The sequence below is a fragment of the Metopolophium dirhodum genome, chromosome 1 (genome assembly GCF_019925205.1).
Source record: "Metopolophium dirhodum isolate CAU chromosome 1, ASM1992520v1, whole genome shotgun sequence".
Taxonomy (NCBI): domain Eukaryota; kingdom Metazoa; phylum Arthropoda; class Insecta; order Hemiptera; family Aphididae; genus Metopolophium; species Metopolophium dirhodum.
The window spans coordinates 10482718-10501896 of NC_083560.1; the positions used below are offsets into that span (position 1 = coordinate 10482718).

A 19179-nucleotide genomic window follows, 5' to 3' on the forward strand; every position below is an offset into this window, starting at 1 on the left:
TAACATACGAATTATACAATATTTTGCCAACCGAAAACATGGCGGATACAGATAAGAATAAAAACTTGGGCTTCACAAGATAAGCGGAGTTCAGTATCTAGTATAATATAGACATCTGTGACCACGTACCACCATGATAGTACCACGAACTGTGATAGTAATAATTGTTATCAAATAAATAACAACATGATAATATTATTATTTTTTTGTTTGCCGACGTTTATTGAATCACTCGCGAATCGTGATTCTTTGATATTTGAACTAAAATACAGACTACTACAGTCGTACACAGTTCTATTCATACGTTTTAGTATAAAATCACCATGCGAAAGTGTATTCTTTTTAGTAAAACATCCAAAGTATCGCCTCGTCACATTGCGTTAATTTTCATTTGTAAGTATTATTTTCTAGTTGTACTGATTATATTTCTTAATAATATGGAGTCAGTCTAATTTGCTTATTTGTTCACAACTATAGTTTTCCAAAAAATCAAAATAGAAGGAAATAATGGCTAAACATCTTCAAATTAAATGATTATCCCAATTTCTATCTGGCATAGTATCTGCGGTAATCATTTCACAATTAGTGATTGTAAACAATGCTCTCAAAACTTAATCCAAACCATTTGTCTGATAAGAGAAGTTAAATAAATTTTAGTAACTTACAGCGTCATTGGTACTACTCTGAGCACGAATAGTAAATCGCATTTAAGAGGTAAGGTCTTTTAATATAATTCATGAATTAGGTATTTAGATATTTTTTACAACTTGACATTTTCAGAAAATTGTGTTTTGAATGAAGGTATCGGTCGTGCTACGCTGTGCCGCTGCGATGGTAGACAACGGTGTTGTCTCCAGTAATCAATGAAATAGAAGGAAACAATGGCTAAAAATCTTTGAATTAAATGATTATACCAATGTCTACCTGGCAAAGATTCTGCGGTAATCATTTCACAATTAATGATTGTGAACAATGCTTAGTAAGCTAGTAAACATGGCCAGAGGCTGTCTCAAAACATAATCCAAACCACTTATCTGGGATAGAGAAGTAAAATACATTTTAGTAATTTACAGCAACATTGGTACTACTTTGAGCACGATTAGTAAATCGTATCTAAGAGATAAAATTCATTTAACATAATTCATGAATTAGGTAGGTATTTGTATATTTTGAAAATTATATTTCTCCAACGATGGGTTTGAAGAAAATGAACAGACAAATAAAGGATTTGGAGACGTTAAAGTTGAAGAATTTGATTCATCCCGAAAAGCCTTAGATACTTAATAATGTCTAATTCTCATACACTTATGTAAGTATATTACTTAAGTCTCAAATTTTAAATGTTTGTCAAAACCAAAAATGACTTAGTGGTTTATCGTTTTTAGTTCATACAGTAGATTATACTTATAGTTTTCAAAACTGAAATATATGATGTACCACATACAAGAAACTAGGAATTCGAGCCAATGTATTGACAATTTTTCAAACGTTGACTTTCTTGAAGATAATTCTGCCGACTGAGATTAAGCCGTACAATATTGGAGCGAATTTTGAAATTTAAAGGTGAGAATTTGTTGATAGGTTTTTATTTTAAAGCTACTCTACTGTGCTATTAACTTACATACCCACTTATTCACTGGACACATTGTATAATATCTAATTGTGTACGTAGACACGTATTAGACTCGTATTTGTATATCGAAAGGGCTCAGCCTGTTTAGTCAAAATTAAATTAATAAATAAATAAATAATTATATGTTATAATCTTAAAATATCCATAACTTGTTTTATAAATAAAATACAAATAAATGCTTCCCTATAAGATTCGTTAAAATATATTTTTGCTTTTAAGTTAGATTATAATATTATGTAATATCACTCTATACAGCGGTTCTTAACCTTTTGTAGATCGCGGACCCCTTACCAAATTTTTTTTTCAAATACCTTTTTTTTTTTACAAAATATCTCATGTTATCATAACCAAAATTATAATCATTATTTTATATAACAAATTGCATAAGTAGACATAACAAAACATACACATTTATTATTATTTTATTACAATTAATTTTTTATAAAAATGTAATATGTATAAAACTATAGTTGACTTCCGAGACTACAGTGATGTACGCATATACATTTTGTATGAACAGGAAAAACTGATTTTACTTAATAAATATTAATAATACAATTATTTGGTATAGAATCTACATATTATATATATATATATGGAAAAAAAAATAATAATAATCCAACAATATTGTAATGATGCATTCATGTCACTTATTGACGTATGTTACGTGTTAAGGATGCCGCTAACCCCCGACATGAGTATAGGTTAAGAACCGCTGCTCTAATATATTAAGACTAACGGTACAAAATTGTATCTACCGTACTCACATTTGAATGGTGCTCGTTATTCAAAGAGAGAAAACAAATGGTACACTGACATATTTTTAACATAGTTTTCATTTTTTAGGCCATACAATTTTGCTGCTCAAGAATCTAATTTCAATAACACAGAGTGCCTCAACATATTTAAATTGCAAAGAAACACATAACTAGTTTGGACTTTAGTAGCTTTTCTGAAAGGAAATTGAATATAGTTGGATAACAGGTAAAAATGGAAAATTCATAGGTGTTTTCAAATACATCGGGCAAAACAGTTCTTTTAGCATTTTCTATACATTATACAATTTTTAAAACAATTTTACTCTCTTTGAGATAGCTATAGGGATAAAAACATTTTGGTGGAATTACATTTAAATTATTAGTTTTCTTTATTCACTATATTTTTGACAAATCCCATACCTAATTGATAATAATGATGATAATATACGGATATCAACTACATTTGTTTTTAGAAACAAAAAATTATTTTAGAACTTATCACTGTTGATCTGATTGTTGTGCATAGGCGGTCCCCAGATTTTAAACAGGTACAGCATAGATGGCTAATTTCAAATGTTAGGGATGTCAGGAATGTGTACGAAGTTAGATTTACTGAGTATTGATGAACCACAATTTACTTAAGACTATTATATATAATTGTTGAAACTAGTAAACTAGTAATTTCCTTTCCTCCGAACTTGGTTTTTCTTCATATGATAATCATAGTTATGATTGTGACTATATAATTACCGCTGTTAGCCTAGGATCTCCCTCCCTCTAGCCGACCCGTCATAACTTCACCCGTGATTGGTTGTTTGTTTCGTTTTCGGACGATGATATGTATAATTTTTTATTTAAATATTATCGATTTATGTGATCGGGGAGTGAATATAAAAACGGGTAATGAAAACGTATTGAAATGTTTCTAGTGGTATTAATGGTAAATTCATTTTTATAGCACTTTATTACCCGTAAAAAAAGGCGAATCTTAAAAAAATGATGATTGTTCAACTACTTTTGGGTGTAACATGCTGCAGTAAGTATAATACAGCCACCCTGGTAGGTAATCCGAAAATCTTCCCAAAAAAACCAATGGCAACCAATATTAAATAAACACAAATAATTTCAACTGTTGACTGTAACCAAAGGGGAACTACTAATAAATAAAAAAAAAACTTCAATGTCCCTGTTTGAGCACCTATTTAAAATGCGAATTTTGGCAAATCCTTTCTTATTGCACAGTGAAAATATGAGAAGAACCTCTATTCCAAATTTCAAGTTTGTACATTGCGTAGTTGTTGAGTTACAGCGATCAGTGACTAAGTGGTATTTTGATTTTATATGTATAGATATCTTTCAGGTCCATCGTCTATGTGTTGTTGTTTAGTAAATGTGACTTATACATAACTGTTGTTTTCAAGCAATGGTTATTGCTAGAATTCAATGTCAATAGTAAAATTAAATTTTAATTAAAAATATTCTGCTCAAAAATTTAAATATTTACTTTCCAATTACCTACTAATAAAATTGTATCACATATTTAATTATTATAATGTTTTTTAGAATTGAAACACATATTTTGCTTGTGTCTTGTTCTGAACAATTGGATCAAAAGCCACATTCAGCTGTTATCACACATATCATTTGTGATATCGTAATCATTGTACAAGATTTTTGGACAAACCTGGCTTCACCTGTCAGAATGTTGCCAAAGCTGTGTGGTGAGCTGTGAAAAGATATATTATATTGAAGATGTTGCTGATAGGCTGTTAAAAACTTTGAGGTGTCCTACAAAGTATGTACATTTATTGATCATAGTAATATTAACTATCAAATTTAATTAAATATGTAAATTATAGGTTTACTGGTCATCAAACCTGTTCCCATTCATGGAATTTACTTCTTTGGAAGAGCAAACACCAATTACCTTCAGTTGCACTGTGAATCATGTTTGTGAATAAAATTATTTGTCATAGACTTCTTTATAATTATAAGAATACTTTATTTTTAAATTTTATAATTAGAGAAAAAAGTATTTAAAATCTTTATTAATTATACTATCATAGTTTTCATACTTTTCGTATTTATAGTTTAAGTGTAATTTAAATTATTTTAGAATTCCTCACTGGTGATCTGATTGTTGAGCATAGGCGGTCCCCAGATTTTACTTCAGGTACAGCATAGATGGCTAATTTCTAGAGAAGTAAAATACATTTTAGTAATTCACAGAAACATTGGTACTACTCTGAGCACGACTAGCAAATTATATCTAAGAGGTAAAATTAATTTAACATAATTCATGAATTTCTGTTGTATTTATATATTTATACAACTTGACATTTTCAGAAAATTGTGTTTCTCTAACGATGAGTTAGAAGAAAATGAACAGACAAATAAAGAATTTGGTATCGCCAACCACAGCAAGAGGACCGTAGATATATACTCCCTGTATTATGGTGATAACCTAACTTAACCACAACAACATAATATTATTTTATTGTTCACCGACTTTTGAATCATTTGATTAGGTATTTAAAATTTGAACAGAAATACAGACTACATTCGTATAGAGTTGTATTTATATGTCTTAGGACAAAATCTTCATTCATAAGTGTATTCTTTTTAGTAAAACATCCAAAATATCGCCTTGCCACATTACCTTAATTTTCATTTTCATTTTTAGTTCTACTGATTATATAAGAAGACTGAGCGAACACCAATTACCTTCAGTTGCACTCTGAATCATGTTTGTGAATAAAATTATTTGCCATAGACTTATTTATAATTATAAGAATACTTTATTTTTAAATGTTATAATTAGAGAAAAAATTATTTAAAATCTTTATTAATTATTCTATTATAGTTTTCATATTTGTCGTATTTATAGTTTAATTGTAATTTAAAATTCAGAAATGTATGACTAACCTTGCTGTAATTTATTGTTATATTTGCAGCAGTTTTTTGTGCATACTAAATAAGAAATTCATACTAAGTAAGAAGATATGAATTACATTATAATATAAGATGTAACTGTAGATATATAAAACAATTAAAAAATTTTGTTTTTTATGTCTATGGATATAACAGAACTTTGAACTCAATCTTAAGACTAATATGTTAATTTCAACTTTTTAACTTGAGTTTTACGTTTTTATTTACATTCTATTATGATTAGAGCGCAAATTTGTATGCGTTTGCATTTTTATTCTGGGTGATAGTATGATATGCTAAGTGAGCACAGAATTTGTTTGATGACCATAACGATTTGAATTGTGAAACTTTTTGGCTACATATTTGGAAAACTAACTCATTTTTTTGTATTGTAAATCAATTTTTTATTGCTTTCATGCAATTGTTCAGTTGTGGAATTTTAATTTTGAATATGTTTATTATTGACTTGTTTTGAACTGTTTACGGATATACTCAGTTTTTTTAAATTTTTTTATGTTTTTTTCTATGAATGTCAATAAAATTTTATTTGTTGGGTAAAATGGCTTGGAAATTTAATACAAGGCTATTAATATATTGTTACAATGGCATTTGAAAAATATTAAGAATCTATTGTCACAGTTTTATAGCTAAAAATTGAAAACTTACAACAAAATTCCACATAAGTAGGTTATTCTGTAACCAAAAAATCTCAAAACTATAAATCACGGTCTTTATTTTATAGTTACCTATTTTATGTTCAAATTCGGAAGAAATTACATATTAAATAACCAAGAATAACGATTTTATTTTGATTTTATATAATAATATTAATTTTACTTAAAAATCATCATTGAGTATACATATGTATCCCCACACAAAATAAATTACACCCGTTCGTAAGTTCCCACACGAAAAAAAATTATACACAAACTTCCATCCCACTTTTTCAGACTTAGGACTTAAACGTAGTTGGTGTGGTTAAAATTTGTTTGTTTTTGTATAGCATGAAAAAAGTACAATTCAATTTTTAATTGAATCTATTCCATACAATATAAAATAAAAATTAATAATATAATGTGTATGGTTCACATATTATATTTGTATAGGTATAAAATAATAATAATAATGATAGAAAAAAATCAATTTTTTTGGCTTATTGCGAAAGCTCAAACACTTCACATAGTCATACTGTGTAATTATTTTTAAGTTATAATTTGTTATTTTATTATTAATATAGTTTTGTTTTTCTTCTTTTTTCACTTATTTGTATAGGTCTATTGAAATCTGATGTTCTTATCTTTATATATGTATTTGTTTGAAACATTTTTAAGACTTCTATTATTTTGAACATATTAGGATGCTGATGATAAAAATTTGAGTTGAAGTCAGAATGGAAACTTTCTCAAGCGTTTGTGGTAAGGCTTGTATCAGAACTACACTAGCCCAAATACTAGGGGGAACTTACTGGTATCTTCGATATAATTAGTCACTAAATGATCGCAATATTAATTAATTTTATCATTTTCTGGTTTTTCAGCCATGAAACTATCTATAAAACAATCTACAACTTTTATTGGTTTAAGAACTGGTAAACCAAATATAATATGTACCAGCCACTTTCCTAATTCATCATTTGCTAAATTAAATTCTTGAGCAAACCCTAAGCTTTGAATTTTACGGTACCAAGCTTGGCCCAAATGGAAACAGCATCCCCATATTTGTGCTGTCGGAAATATAATATTTATTGATTGGTACATTGATATCTCAAAGTCTAAGACAAATTAATTTGGGTTTATTCCACATTAATTTTTTTTTTAATAATTCAATAAATGTTTTCAATGTTTTATCTGGTAAAAAGCAAATCCATGAATAGTATAAAGTTGAGTTAAATTTTTATCACAATAATTAAAAGTGCCATACATGAAAACTATTTCCAGTTCTTTTTTAAAAATTCAATATTATTATCACATGAAAATTTAATAATCTCATTTAAATCGTAATTTTCAAAAATAAAATGTTCACCTCAATTTGTTTTTACATCAATAGAATTCAAAGTATTATGAACTTCTTTTCTTGACTTTGGTTTTTAGGAATAACAACTGGCTCTAGCATTTTGTACATTTCTGGAAATTAGCTTTATATCTGACATAAAAAAATTACCTGCATTTGTATGTTGTGTAAGTTCTTGTCTTATAATTTTTGATGGTTTTTCAACAACTCTTTCTGCTGCTTTTCTTTTACAAAAATTACTTATTTTTTGCCGATTTAGAGTAGGTAGTTTCTTTGTCGTGGGTACAAAACACGTATTTTTTTTTTCAACTAACTATACATTATCGGTCTATTATTGTTCATCTAGCTTCAAAAAAATTATTGATTGACCGATAATTATTTTTACAGATATCGATTTTGTTTCTTAACTAAACATAAAAATAACACAGTATGACTATTGGCTATATTGTGAAGTGTTAGATTTAATAAAATTTGATTTTTTTGACATTATTATTATAACTGTTATTATTGATATGAGTTATTTTATACGATTAAACCTATACAAATAAATAATAATGTATGGACCATAAATATCATATTATGGACTAGATTCAATTAAAAGGAAGTTAGTGTTCGGTATTATTTTTTGGAACTTTTCTACTTTACCGGACACCCTTTTTTTTGCGATTTTTTTTGGGGGACTTTGTCATATTTTTGACGAAAAAAATTATGGTGAATCTTAATTCGTGCTATGTACGCACCACAAGTTTCTAATAATATTTGACAATATAACTAATAAGGCAATTATAAGGTAATATAAGGTACCTATATAAATTATAGTATAGTAAAACAAGCGGGGGTCGTTGCAATCGTAGGGAAAACGATTAAACTATAGATGGTGTCGTCATACGTATCTTTCCCAGTGGCGGATCCAGGGGAGGGCAAAGGCGGCATTGTCCCCCTCAATCGCCGTAGTTTCCCTTTGTTTTACACTGTGTTTAGCCAATTTTGTAGCAAATGTATGTACATTTTGTACTTTCACCCCCTCCATGCCCCCGACAATATTAAGCCCTGGATACGCCATTGATCTCTCCTGGAAAGCCAACACCCATACGAAGGATGCGAGTCGACCAGCATACCAAATACGAGACCCGAACTCGGTCTCATGACCGAACTTAGCCACTACTACGAACACTCACTCCAAAGGACAAAGGGCGATTCACTCTAATTTTTAAACTAACGATGCTAAATGTGAACTGCTGATCGTAAATTTGCTATACATGACGGAGACGATAAAACGCCCGTGTTACGTCTTACTTAAATTTTAAGTTTTAATCTTAGTCCGTGGCCAGAAGTTACCACCAATTGATAATCATTGTGACTTATCACTATGTATCATGAACTATGATAACAATAATTGTTATCAAATAAAAAAAAAACAATATTATTATTTTTTCGTTTGCCGACGTTTAGAAGCACTCGCGAATAGCAATTATTTGAAATTTGAACAAAAATACAGACCACAGTCGTACAGAGTTCTAATAGTTCTATTCATACATATTATTACATAATCGCCATGCATAAGTGTATTGTTTTTAGTAAAACATCTGAAGTATCGCCTAGCCACATTATGTTGGTTTTAATTTGTAAGTATTATTTTCTAGTTGTCCTGATTATATTTCTTAATAATATGCTGTCAGTCTAATTAGGTAATTTGTTCACAACTATAGTTTTCCAAAAAATGAAAATAGAAGGAAATAATGGCTAAACATATTGTGCGAATTAAATGATCATCCTAATTTCTATCTGGCATAGTGTCTGCGGATTATTTCACAATTAGTGATTGTAAACAATGCTCTCAAAACATAATCCAAACCATTCGTCTGGGATAGAGTAGTAAAATAAATTTTAGGAACTTACAGCGTCATTGGTACTACTCTGATCACGACTAGTAAATCACATTTAAGAGGTAAGGCCTTTTAATATAATTTATGAATTAGGTATTTAGATATTTTTTACCACTTGACATTTTCAGAAAATTGTGTTTCGAATGAAGGTATCGGTCTTGCTGCGCTGTGCCGCTGCGGTGGTAGACAACAGTGTTGTCTCCAGAACCGAAAAATGTAAACGAGGATGGAGCGTGACGTTGCTACTCAGTGCCGGTCGTTAGCAGACAAAAAATTGCACAAATGCTCGAGACGTGCATGTTGGCCAGGTAAGTGTGTCCGTCAGGAGAGTCGTCGCGGAAGAGAGTATAGGGTAATTGCTCACCACAATATTATTAATATTTTTTTAGTTTACCGAAATTTGAATCACTAGTGAATCATGATTATTTAAAATTTGAACAAAAATACAGACTATAAAGTCATACAGAGTTGTATTCATACATTTTAGTAAAAATTTACCATGCCTAAGTGTATTCTTTTTAGTATAACATCCAAACTATCGCCTTGCCACATTGCCTTCATTTTCTTTTTTAGTTGTACTTGTTATATTTCTTAATAATATGGGGTCAGTCTAATTTGCTAATTTTTTCACAAAACATAATCCAAACTACTTGTCTGGAATATAGAAGTAAAGTAAAAATATAAAATAAATTTTAATAATTTACAGCAACACTGCTACTACTCTGAGCACGACTAGTAAATCTTATCTAAGAAGTAATATTGATTTAACATTATTCGTACATTTCTGTTGTGTTTATATATATTTTATAACTTGACATTTTCAGAATATTGTGTTTTTCCGACAATGAATGAGAAGAAAATGTACAGACGAATAAAGAATATGGAGACCTTACAGTTGATAAAAGTATCGCCTAGCCACATTATGTTAGTTTTAATTTGTAAGTATTATTTTCTAGTTGTACTGATTATATATCTTAATAATATTGTGTCAGTCTAATTTGCTAATTTTTTCACAACTATAGATTTCCAAAAAATGAAAATAGAGGGAAATAATGGCTAAACAACTTTGAATTAAATGATTATCCCAATTTCTACCTGACATAGTATCTGCGGATAATTTCACAATTACTGATTGTAAACAATGCACTCAAAACATAATCCAAACCGTTTGTCTGATTAGAGAAGTAAACTAAATTTTAGTAATGTACAGTGACATTGGTACTACTCTGAGCATGACTAATAGCTTCTATGTAAAATCATTTAACATAAATCATGAATTAGGTATTTATATGTTTTTTACCAAGTTGACATTTTCAGAAAATTGTGTTTCGAATGAAGGTGTCGGTCGTGCTGTGCTGTGCCGCTGCGGTGGTAGACAACTGTGTTGTCTCCAGAACCGAACAATGTCTGCGAGGGTGGAGCATGATGTTGCTACTCGTTACGGGTCGTTAGCAGACAAAAAATTGCAGAAATGCTCAAGACATGCATGACGGCCAGGTAAGTGTTTCAGTCAGGAGATTCGTTACGGGAGAGAGTATACAGGGTGATTATTGTTAGAGGCTGTCACGAAACATAATCCAAACCACTTGTCTGGGATATAGAAGTAAAATAAAAATATAAAATAAATTTTAATAATTTACAGCAAACTGCTATTACTCTGAGAACGACTAGTAAATCTTATCTAAGAAGTAAAATTCATATAACATTATTCATGCATTTCTGTTGTGTTTATATATTTTTTATGACTTGACATTTTCAGAATATTGTGTTTTTCCGACGATGAGTGAGAAGAAAATGAACAGACGAATAAAGGATATGGAGACCTTACAGTTTATGATTTTAATTCACCCAGAAAATCCTTAGAAACTTAATAATGTCTAATTCACATACTCTTATGTAAGTATATCACTCAAGTATCCATTTAAAAAAGTTTGCCAAAACCAAAAGTTACTTAATAGTTAATCGTTTTTAGTTTATACAATAGATTATACCTATTATGGTTTTCATAACTTATATATTTCAAATATCATATATTTTGATGTACCACATACAAGGAACTAGGAAGTCGAGCCAATGTATTGACAATTTTTCAAATGTTGACTTTCTTGAAAATAATTCTGCCGACTTAGATGAAGCCATACAATATTGGAGTTCACGGAACACATTGTATAATATCTATAATTGTGTGAGTGAACATATTTTTGTATATCAAAAGGACTCAGTCCGTTAAGTCAAAATAATTTGAAAAAAAAAAAATAATATGTTACAATCTTAAAATATACATAACTTGTTTTAAAAATAAATCTCTAGTGTTATCCCTATAAGGTTGCTTAAAAAATAATTTTGCTTTTAAGTTTGATTATAATATTATGTCTTATCACTCTAATATGAACAAAATTTGATCTATTGTACTGTTCTACTCATATTTGCATGTTGCTCGTTATTCAAAGGGAGAAAATAAATGGTGCGTTGACATATTTTTAACAAAGTTTTCATTTTTTAGGTGATACAATTTTGCTGAGCAAGAATCTAATTTCAATAACACAGAGGGCCTCAACATATTTAAATTGCACGACTAGTAAATCGCATCTAAGAGGTAAGGTTTTTTAATATAATTCATGAATTAGGTATTTAGCCATTTTTTACAACTTGACATTTTCAGAAAATTATATTTCTCCAACGATGAGTTTGAAGAAAATGAACAGACAAATAAAGGATTTAGAGACGTTACAGTTGATGAATTTAATTCACCCAGAAAATCCTTAGAAACTTAATAATGCCTAATTCACATACACTTATGTTAGTATATTACTTATTATTGTTTGCCAAAACCAAAAGTTACTTAATTGTTTATCATTTTTAGTTCATTCAGTGGATTATTATACTTATATTTTCCAAACTGAAATATACGATGTACCACATACAAGGAACTAGGAAGTCGATCAAATATCCTGACAATTTTTCAGACGTTGACTTTCATTAAGATAATTCTATCGACTTAGGTGAAGCCATACAATATTGGAGCAAATTATGAAATTTAAGGGTGAAAATATTGTTGGTAGGTTCTTATTTTATACCTATTTTACTATTCTTTAAACTCTCATACCCACCACTGCACGGGACACATGTATAATATCTATAATTGTGTGCGTAGACACGTATTACACTCGTATTTGTATATCGAAAGGGTTCAGCCCGTTTAGTCAAAATAATTGATAAATAAACAATTATATATTAATATCTTAATATATCCATAACTTGTTTTAAAAATAAAATACAAATAAATGCTTAGTGCTTCTGTATAAGGTTCCTTAAAAAATATTTTTGTCTTTAAGTTTAAATATAATATTATGTCATATCACTATAATAAACTAACAATACAAAATACTGTACTCACATTTGCATGTTGCTCGTTATTCAAAGAGAGACAACAAATGATCCACTGACATATTTTTTAACAAAGTTTTAATTTTTTAGTCAATACAATTTTGTTGAGCAAGAATCCAATTTCAATAACACAGAAGAGGGCCTCAATATATCTAAATTGCAAAGAAACACGTAACTAGTTTAGACTTCAGTATCTTTTATGAAAGGAAAGTAAATATAGTTGGATGACAGGTAAAAATTGAAAATTCATAGGTGTTTTCAAATACATTGGGCAAATCAGTTCTTTTAGCATTTTCTATACACCATACAATTTTTAAAACTTATTCTTTTTGAGCTAACTATAGGGGATAAGACATTTTAATGGAATCTTATTAAAATCATAAGTTTTCTTTATTTATTGTCATTTTAACAAATCCCATACCTAATTGATTATAATGTTGATAGTAAACGGTTATCAACTGCGTTTATTTTTAGAAACAAAAAATTATTTTAGAACTTGTCACTATTGATCTGATTGTTATGACAATTGATCTGTATTTTTATTGAACTTTTTTTTGGGACATTGCGAATAAGTAGCAACTTGATACAAAATAAAGTTTTATTGAAGTGTGCAATCATGTGAACATCTAAACTTTCATATAGATATAAACTAATAAGTTGTACACCTTAATTAATGGTACAGGTTAATCTGAATTGTTTATTTTATATTTAATATCACATTTATTTATTACTTATATCTTTCAGGTCCATAGTCTATGTGTTGCTGTTTAGTAGATCAAGCAATGGTTATTACTAGATTTAAATGTTAATAATAAAATAAAATCTTATTTACAAAATACTCTGCTCAAAAATTTAAATATTTACTTTCCAAATACCTACTAATAAAATTGTCTCACATATTTTATTATCATAATGTTTTTAGAGTTTACACACATATTTTGCATGTGTCTTGTTCTAAACAATTGGATCAAAAGCCACATCCAGATTTTATCACACATATAATTTGTGATATTGTAACAATTGTACAAGATTTTTGGATAAACGTGACTTCACCTGTCAGAATGGTTGTCATGAGCATATAAATATATTTTATTGAAGATGTTGTTGATAGGCTGTTAAAAAATTTGGATTGTCCTACATACATACATACATGCATACATACAAAGTATATTCATTTATTGCTCATACTAATATTAACTATCAAATTTTATTAAATATGTAAATTATAGGTTTACTCGTCGTCAAACCCGTTCCCATTCATGGAATTTACTTCTCAACAAGAAAAGACATACCTCTTTGGAAAAGCGAACACCAATTATCTTCAGTTGCACTGTGAATCATCTTTGTGTATAAAACTATTTGTCTAAGACTTATTTATAATTATAAGAAAACTTTATTTTTAAATTTTATAGTTAGGGAAAAAAGTATTTAAAATCTTTATTAGTTATACTACCATAGTTTTCATACTTGTCGTATTTATATTTATAGCTTAATTGTAAATTAAAATTTAGAAATATAATATGACTAATGTGTTGTAATTTATTGTTATACTTGTAGCAGTTTTTTGTACATAATAAATAAGACATTTTTAGTGAGTAAGAAGTAATTAATTTGAATATAATACGAGATATAACTGTATGTATATAAAACAATGAGAACATTTTGTTTTATGTTTATGTGTATAACAGAACTTTAAAAGTAATCTTATGATCAATATGTTGCTTTAAACTTTTTAACTTAAGTTTTACTGTTTTTATTTACATTTTATCATGGTTAGAGGGCGGATTTCTATGCGTTAATATTGACAAAATAGGTAGAAACGACGAAACTTACAAATTATTTTTAGTTATAAATTCATAAAAAATTTCCTTTTTAAATCTAAGATTTGAAAATGTAATATAAGATTCCTCATAATTTATCCTATCTTTATCAAAAAAAAATGTATACAAGAAAGTCAATTTAAATTTTTATGAGCGTTTGAAATTCATATTACTACAACATTTGATATTCACACAATTTCACGTAACGATTTTCTTATTTTATTGTAATTAAAAAACAAATGACTGTAGATACTTGAAAATTTCACTGAATGTTTTTATTTTTATTTTCTATACACCATAAAATGTTGATAATAATTTGACTCTTTTTGAGCTGTTAACGACATTGACGGTTTTCAATTTTTTTAGTTTTTTTTTCCATAAATATCAATAAAATTTTATTTGTTGGGTAAAGAAGCGTAAACATTTAATTGCAAGCTCCTGATATATTGTTACAATAGCGGTTGAACAATATTAAAAATACGTAAGCACAATTTTATCAAATTTAATAATTAGCTAAGGATTAAAAATTTAAAACAAGATTCCATGTAAATACCTAGGTTGTTCATCTTAATATCATCAAATATACTTGGTAATATCATTGGCTGACTGACCGTTTTCGCTCAGAATCGTTTATCTTATACAATGATATTATGAACTTACTAAACACCCATTATACAGTGACCCACTTGTAACCTACTGTACAGCAGAGCGACATCCACTTACCCACCTTTTTCTTAGAATGTATATAATATTATAACTAATTATTAATATATAGCGAAAACAATTACGCAATGAAGTAATGTGGTATGTGAACTAATAGACCTATGTTGTTTTTTTAAAATATTTTGGTTTGTAATTAGGTGTGCAGTAGCAAAGTATCTTAATTTTAGGCCCTGGCTTAGCCACTACTACGACTTATCGTGTGCACAGACACAAAAAAAAAACCTACCGGCGAGAAGTACCTCCGATTGATAATCATTGTGAATTATAGTAATAATTGTTATCAAATAAATACCTAACATAATAATATTTTTGTTTTTTTGTTTGCCGACGTTTGAAGCACTCACGAATTTCAATTATTTGAAATTTGAACAAAAATACAAACTACCAGGTCTATGTTGTTTTTTAAAAATATTTTGGTGTGTAATTAGGTGTGCACTGTGTGCAGTAGCAAAATATCTTAAATTTAGGCCCTGGCTTAGCCACTACTACTACGACTTATCGTGTGCACAGACACAAAAAAAAATAGTTTCATAATAGGGCGATTCACTCCGATTTTTAAACTAACGATGCTAAATGTGAACTGCTGATCGTAAATTTGCTATAGGGCTGTATACAAACAATTACGCTGTCTTATCAATCGTGTGTTATCACCATTTGGTGGTCCAACAAACGACGAATATTAATATTGCAGGTGTTTTACTGCTGTAGTTTGCTACGTAGCACGTTTTCAGTTTTTATTTAATTTGTTGTTTGTTAATAAATTCGTCATTATCTATATAATCTATTATTTAAAATGCCGACTATTTGTGCCGTTTTTGGTTGTGGAAACAAAACCTTGGACAAACCGTTGTCATTTTATCGGTTTCCAAAGGTTAAAGTGAATGCTGCCTCAGATTTAAAAACACAAAATAAATGTTAAAACAGCGAACAGAGTGGTTTAAAGCATTACATAGAACTGATGTTCATGATAGTCAGTTGAAGAACATGAGAATTTGTTCTGTTCATTTTAAAACTGGTAAATATTTTATTGGAAACAAACAATAGTTACTTAGTGACTGCTTTGGTGCTTGTCTTTAACTAATATGCTACTTATCTATCTACACTCTACAGACCACAATTAATAATCATACTTGTACAACGTGAGACTGACTTTATATAGTCGAGGTTATAAGACCTATTTAATCTAATAGACTAAGGGCCGATTTCACCAACACAGTTAATCACGGTTAACGCTTAATCGGCTGATAACAGATATTTAACCAGCCAAATTCGGCCGATTAAAACTCCGGTTAACTTTAACTGTGATTAACTGTGTTGGTGAAATCGGCCCTAACACATTAGTGATTATGTGGACAAACATAAGAATAAATTAATGATAACTATAGTCTATAAGTACTTAAAGCTGCTGTTAAAGATAAATTTTTTTATAATATTACTACACTAGAAAATATAAGGTTGGTAGTATATTAAACAAGCATCCATCAAGTATATTATACATTTTGATTTTTTTTATTCAAATTTTTTTTATTTTAAGGTAAACCAGCCAATTACACTGATGATAAAAATCCAGATTGGATACCAACCTTAAGCATGGGCTATAACTCTGAAAGAGGTAAATAATTTTTTTCATATTTCTCTTCAAAATTTTTAATTAACTATTTTTTTTTTCATATTAGGTAAAGCGACTACTCCTGCAATTAAAAGGTACAATCGTGCAAGTAGAAGAATGGAATTAATACCTACGCAATTGTTTCCAAATACTGTGAAATTAAATGTGGTTGATTCTTCTGAACACAGTATGAGCATTGATGTACCAAATGTTTTATTGAATGATGCTATTGAAGAAAGTGGAACAGCTTGTAATACAGACCTAAAGTTAATTGTTATCAACGAGTTGGAAAATTTACGAGATAAGTGTGCTAAATTACAAAATCAAATAGATTATTTTAATTTAAGTGAAAAAACATTTATTGGGCGGGAAAAAATGTTGACTTATTACACAGGACTGGAATCAATGGCTGTTTTTAATTCAATATTGGAACACATTAAACATGGACTAACTGATACTAATCAGAGATTAAATGAATTTCAAAAACTTCTATTGTGTCTAATGAAATTAAGATTAAATGTTCCATTTACTGATTTACGATATAGATTTAATGTAACATGTTCAACTGCATCAATTATTTTCAGAAAAGTAATCATATTGTTAGAACACATGTTTAAAAATCTAATACATTGGCCAGAGAGGGAAGCTCTACGCAGTACAATGCCTAGATCATTTTTTAATATATTTGGCAATTCAGTTGCCGTTATTATTGATTGTTTTGAAATTGCTATAGAAAAACCATCAAATTTAAAAGCAAGGGCACAAACAAGGTCATCATACTAAAATAAAAATACTGTAAAATATCTTATAGCTATAACTCCCCAGGGAGTTATTTCATATACATCAGATGGTTGGGGTGGCAGAGTTAGCGATAAACATATAACTGAAAATTGTAACTTTTTAAATAAATTAATTCCAGGAGATGTTGTTTTGGCCGACCGAGGATTTACTATTAATGAAAGTGTTGGTTTTCATTGTGCAACATTAAAGACTCCAGCTTTTACAAAAGGTCTACCCCAGTTGCATCCATGCTCTATTGAAGAAACCAGAAAAATTGCATCTGTCAGAATTCATGTTGAGCGAATTATTGGTCTAACAAGATCAAAATTTTAAATTTTAAATAGTCCAGTACAAATAACTACACTTAAAGATCAAGATGATGACACATGTCTATTAGATTCTATTGTAACGGTTTGCTGTGCATTAATTAATATGTGTAGTTCAGTTATACCTTTAAATTAAAATCATTACAATTTTATTAAAAAAAAATATATGTACATTCAAAAACTATGTTAATAAACAAGTACACTTTAATTACTATTTCAAGTTATCGGCAGAATTCGCATTTCCACTTTTTTGATGTTGGTTTGCGTTTAATTCCCAAACATACATAATGGTACAAAAGATTGGGGCAGTTTTCCTGTGTACACATAATTGATTTACCTCCTTTGTCTTCCTTACAGGTACAATATTTATAAGGTTCCTTTACAGTATCAGTATTTTGCATCACTTCCATATTATTTTTTTTTAACAAAGTTTCAGTATTAGTAAAATATCGCCCTAGAAGTTCTGGTAAGATGGCTTCATAAAAAAACCATTTCGATTTAGCCACTATTTCATCACATATTTCATAGTCAATTTGAATACGCTCTACATAGTAATCTTCATATAATAACCATACTAAAAAATCACCGTAAGTGACGCCACACATCAATAACTGAGTTTGTACCTGGTAATAATACTGATGATTTTTAGTTAACTTTCCAATAGTTAAATAGGTCATACTTTCTATACTCTTGTCTTTAGTTAAGCTATAGGGACATTTTATTTCTACGCAGCCTTTACCACAACAATCACAATTAATTATTCCATCTGGACTGGCACCAAGATATGGAAAATTTGGATTAATTACTAGCCCAGAGATAGTGAATGAAAAATTAATGTGATCATTTTTTAATTTTTCGATGTATGCATTTCTACCATCAATTTCATGGATTTTACCCCACTCGGTAGCAGCGCTTTTAAACTGTTTTGTTGATGGATAGCATATTGTTTTTAAAAGACTAATTATATTTGAATCATAGGATTTAACAGCACGAACGTCCTTGGCTCTAGAAGCTGTAATACGGCCACTTCTATACATAAACCAATCTTTAGACTCTGATTGTAGTTTTGTTGATTTCTCTATAGCAGAAGACTATCATTTTCATTTAAAGAAAAAATCTAATTTTGAACCTATATCTACTAATTCCTCTCTACTTAATGTGGCATACTCATCATCAAAAATATTTATTAAGCATTTTGGAAAATTATTTTTTACAAATTTCAAATTAAATGGTGTTACCACTTTTAAAATACTAGCTTGACTATTAATGGTTTGTAATTTTCCCAAAAAATGTTTAAATGTATTTGAATCATTAAG

At 28.9% G+C, this 19179-nt stretch overlaps 1 protein-coding gene and 2 long non-coding RNA genes across 3 annotated transcripts; all 3 read left to right on the forward strand.

Moving 5' to 3' along the window:
- Positions 1–239: 239 nt before the first annotated feature.
- Positions 240–5129, forward strand: LOC132937010 (uncharacterized). The gene is made up of 9 exons (XR_009663576.1): positions 240–393; positions 478–714; positions 781–1309; positions 1386–1563; positions 2480–2617; positions 3955–4186; positions 4251–4340; positions 4508–4667; positions 4738–5129. It is a non-coding gene; the product is annotated as an uncharacterized LOC132937010 (long non-coding RNA).
- A 3737-nt stretch (positions 5130–8866) lies between these two features.
- Positions 8867–14181, forward strand: LOC132936101 (uncharacterized). The gene is made up of 13 exons (XR_009663397.1): positions 8867–8957; positions 9021–9280; positions 9347–9526; positions 10043–10156; positions 10241–10468; positions 10536–10715; positions 10978–11114; positions 11191–11403; positions 11722–11814; positions 11881–12017; positions 12082–12276; positions 12696–13770; positions 13835–14181. It is a non-coding gene; the product is annotated as an uncharacterized LOC132936101 (long non-coding RNA).
- Positions 14182–15915: 1734 nt separating this feature from the next.
- Positions 15916–18029, forward strand: LOC132936766 (uncharacterized). Its single transcript, XM_061003536.1, has 3 exons — positions 15916–16163; positions 16683–16760; positions 16825–18029. Exons 1-3 carry the CDS (start codon positions 16061–16063, stop codon positions 17538–17540), a joined length of 897 nt encoding a protein of 298 aa, XP_060859519.1. The 5' UTR covers positions 15916–16060; the 3' UTR covers positions 17541–18029.
- The last annotated feature ends 1150 nt before the right edge of the window (positions 18030–19179 follow it).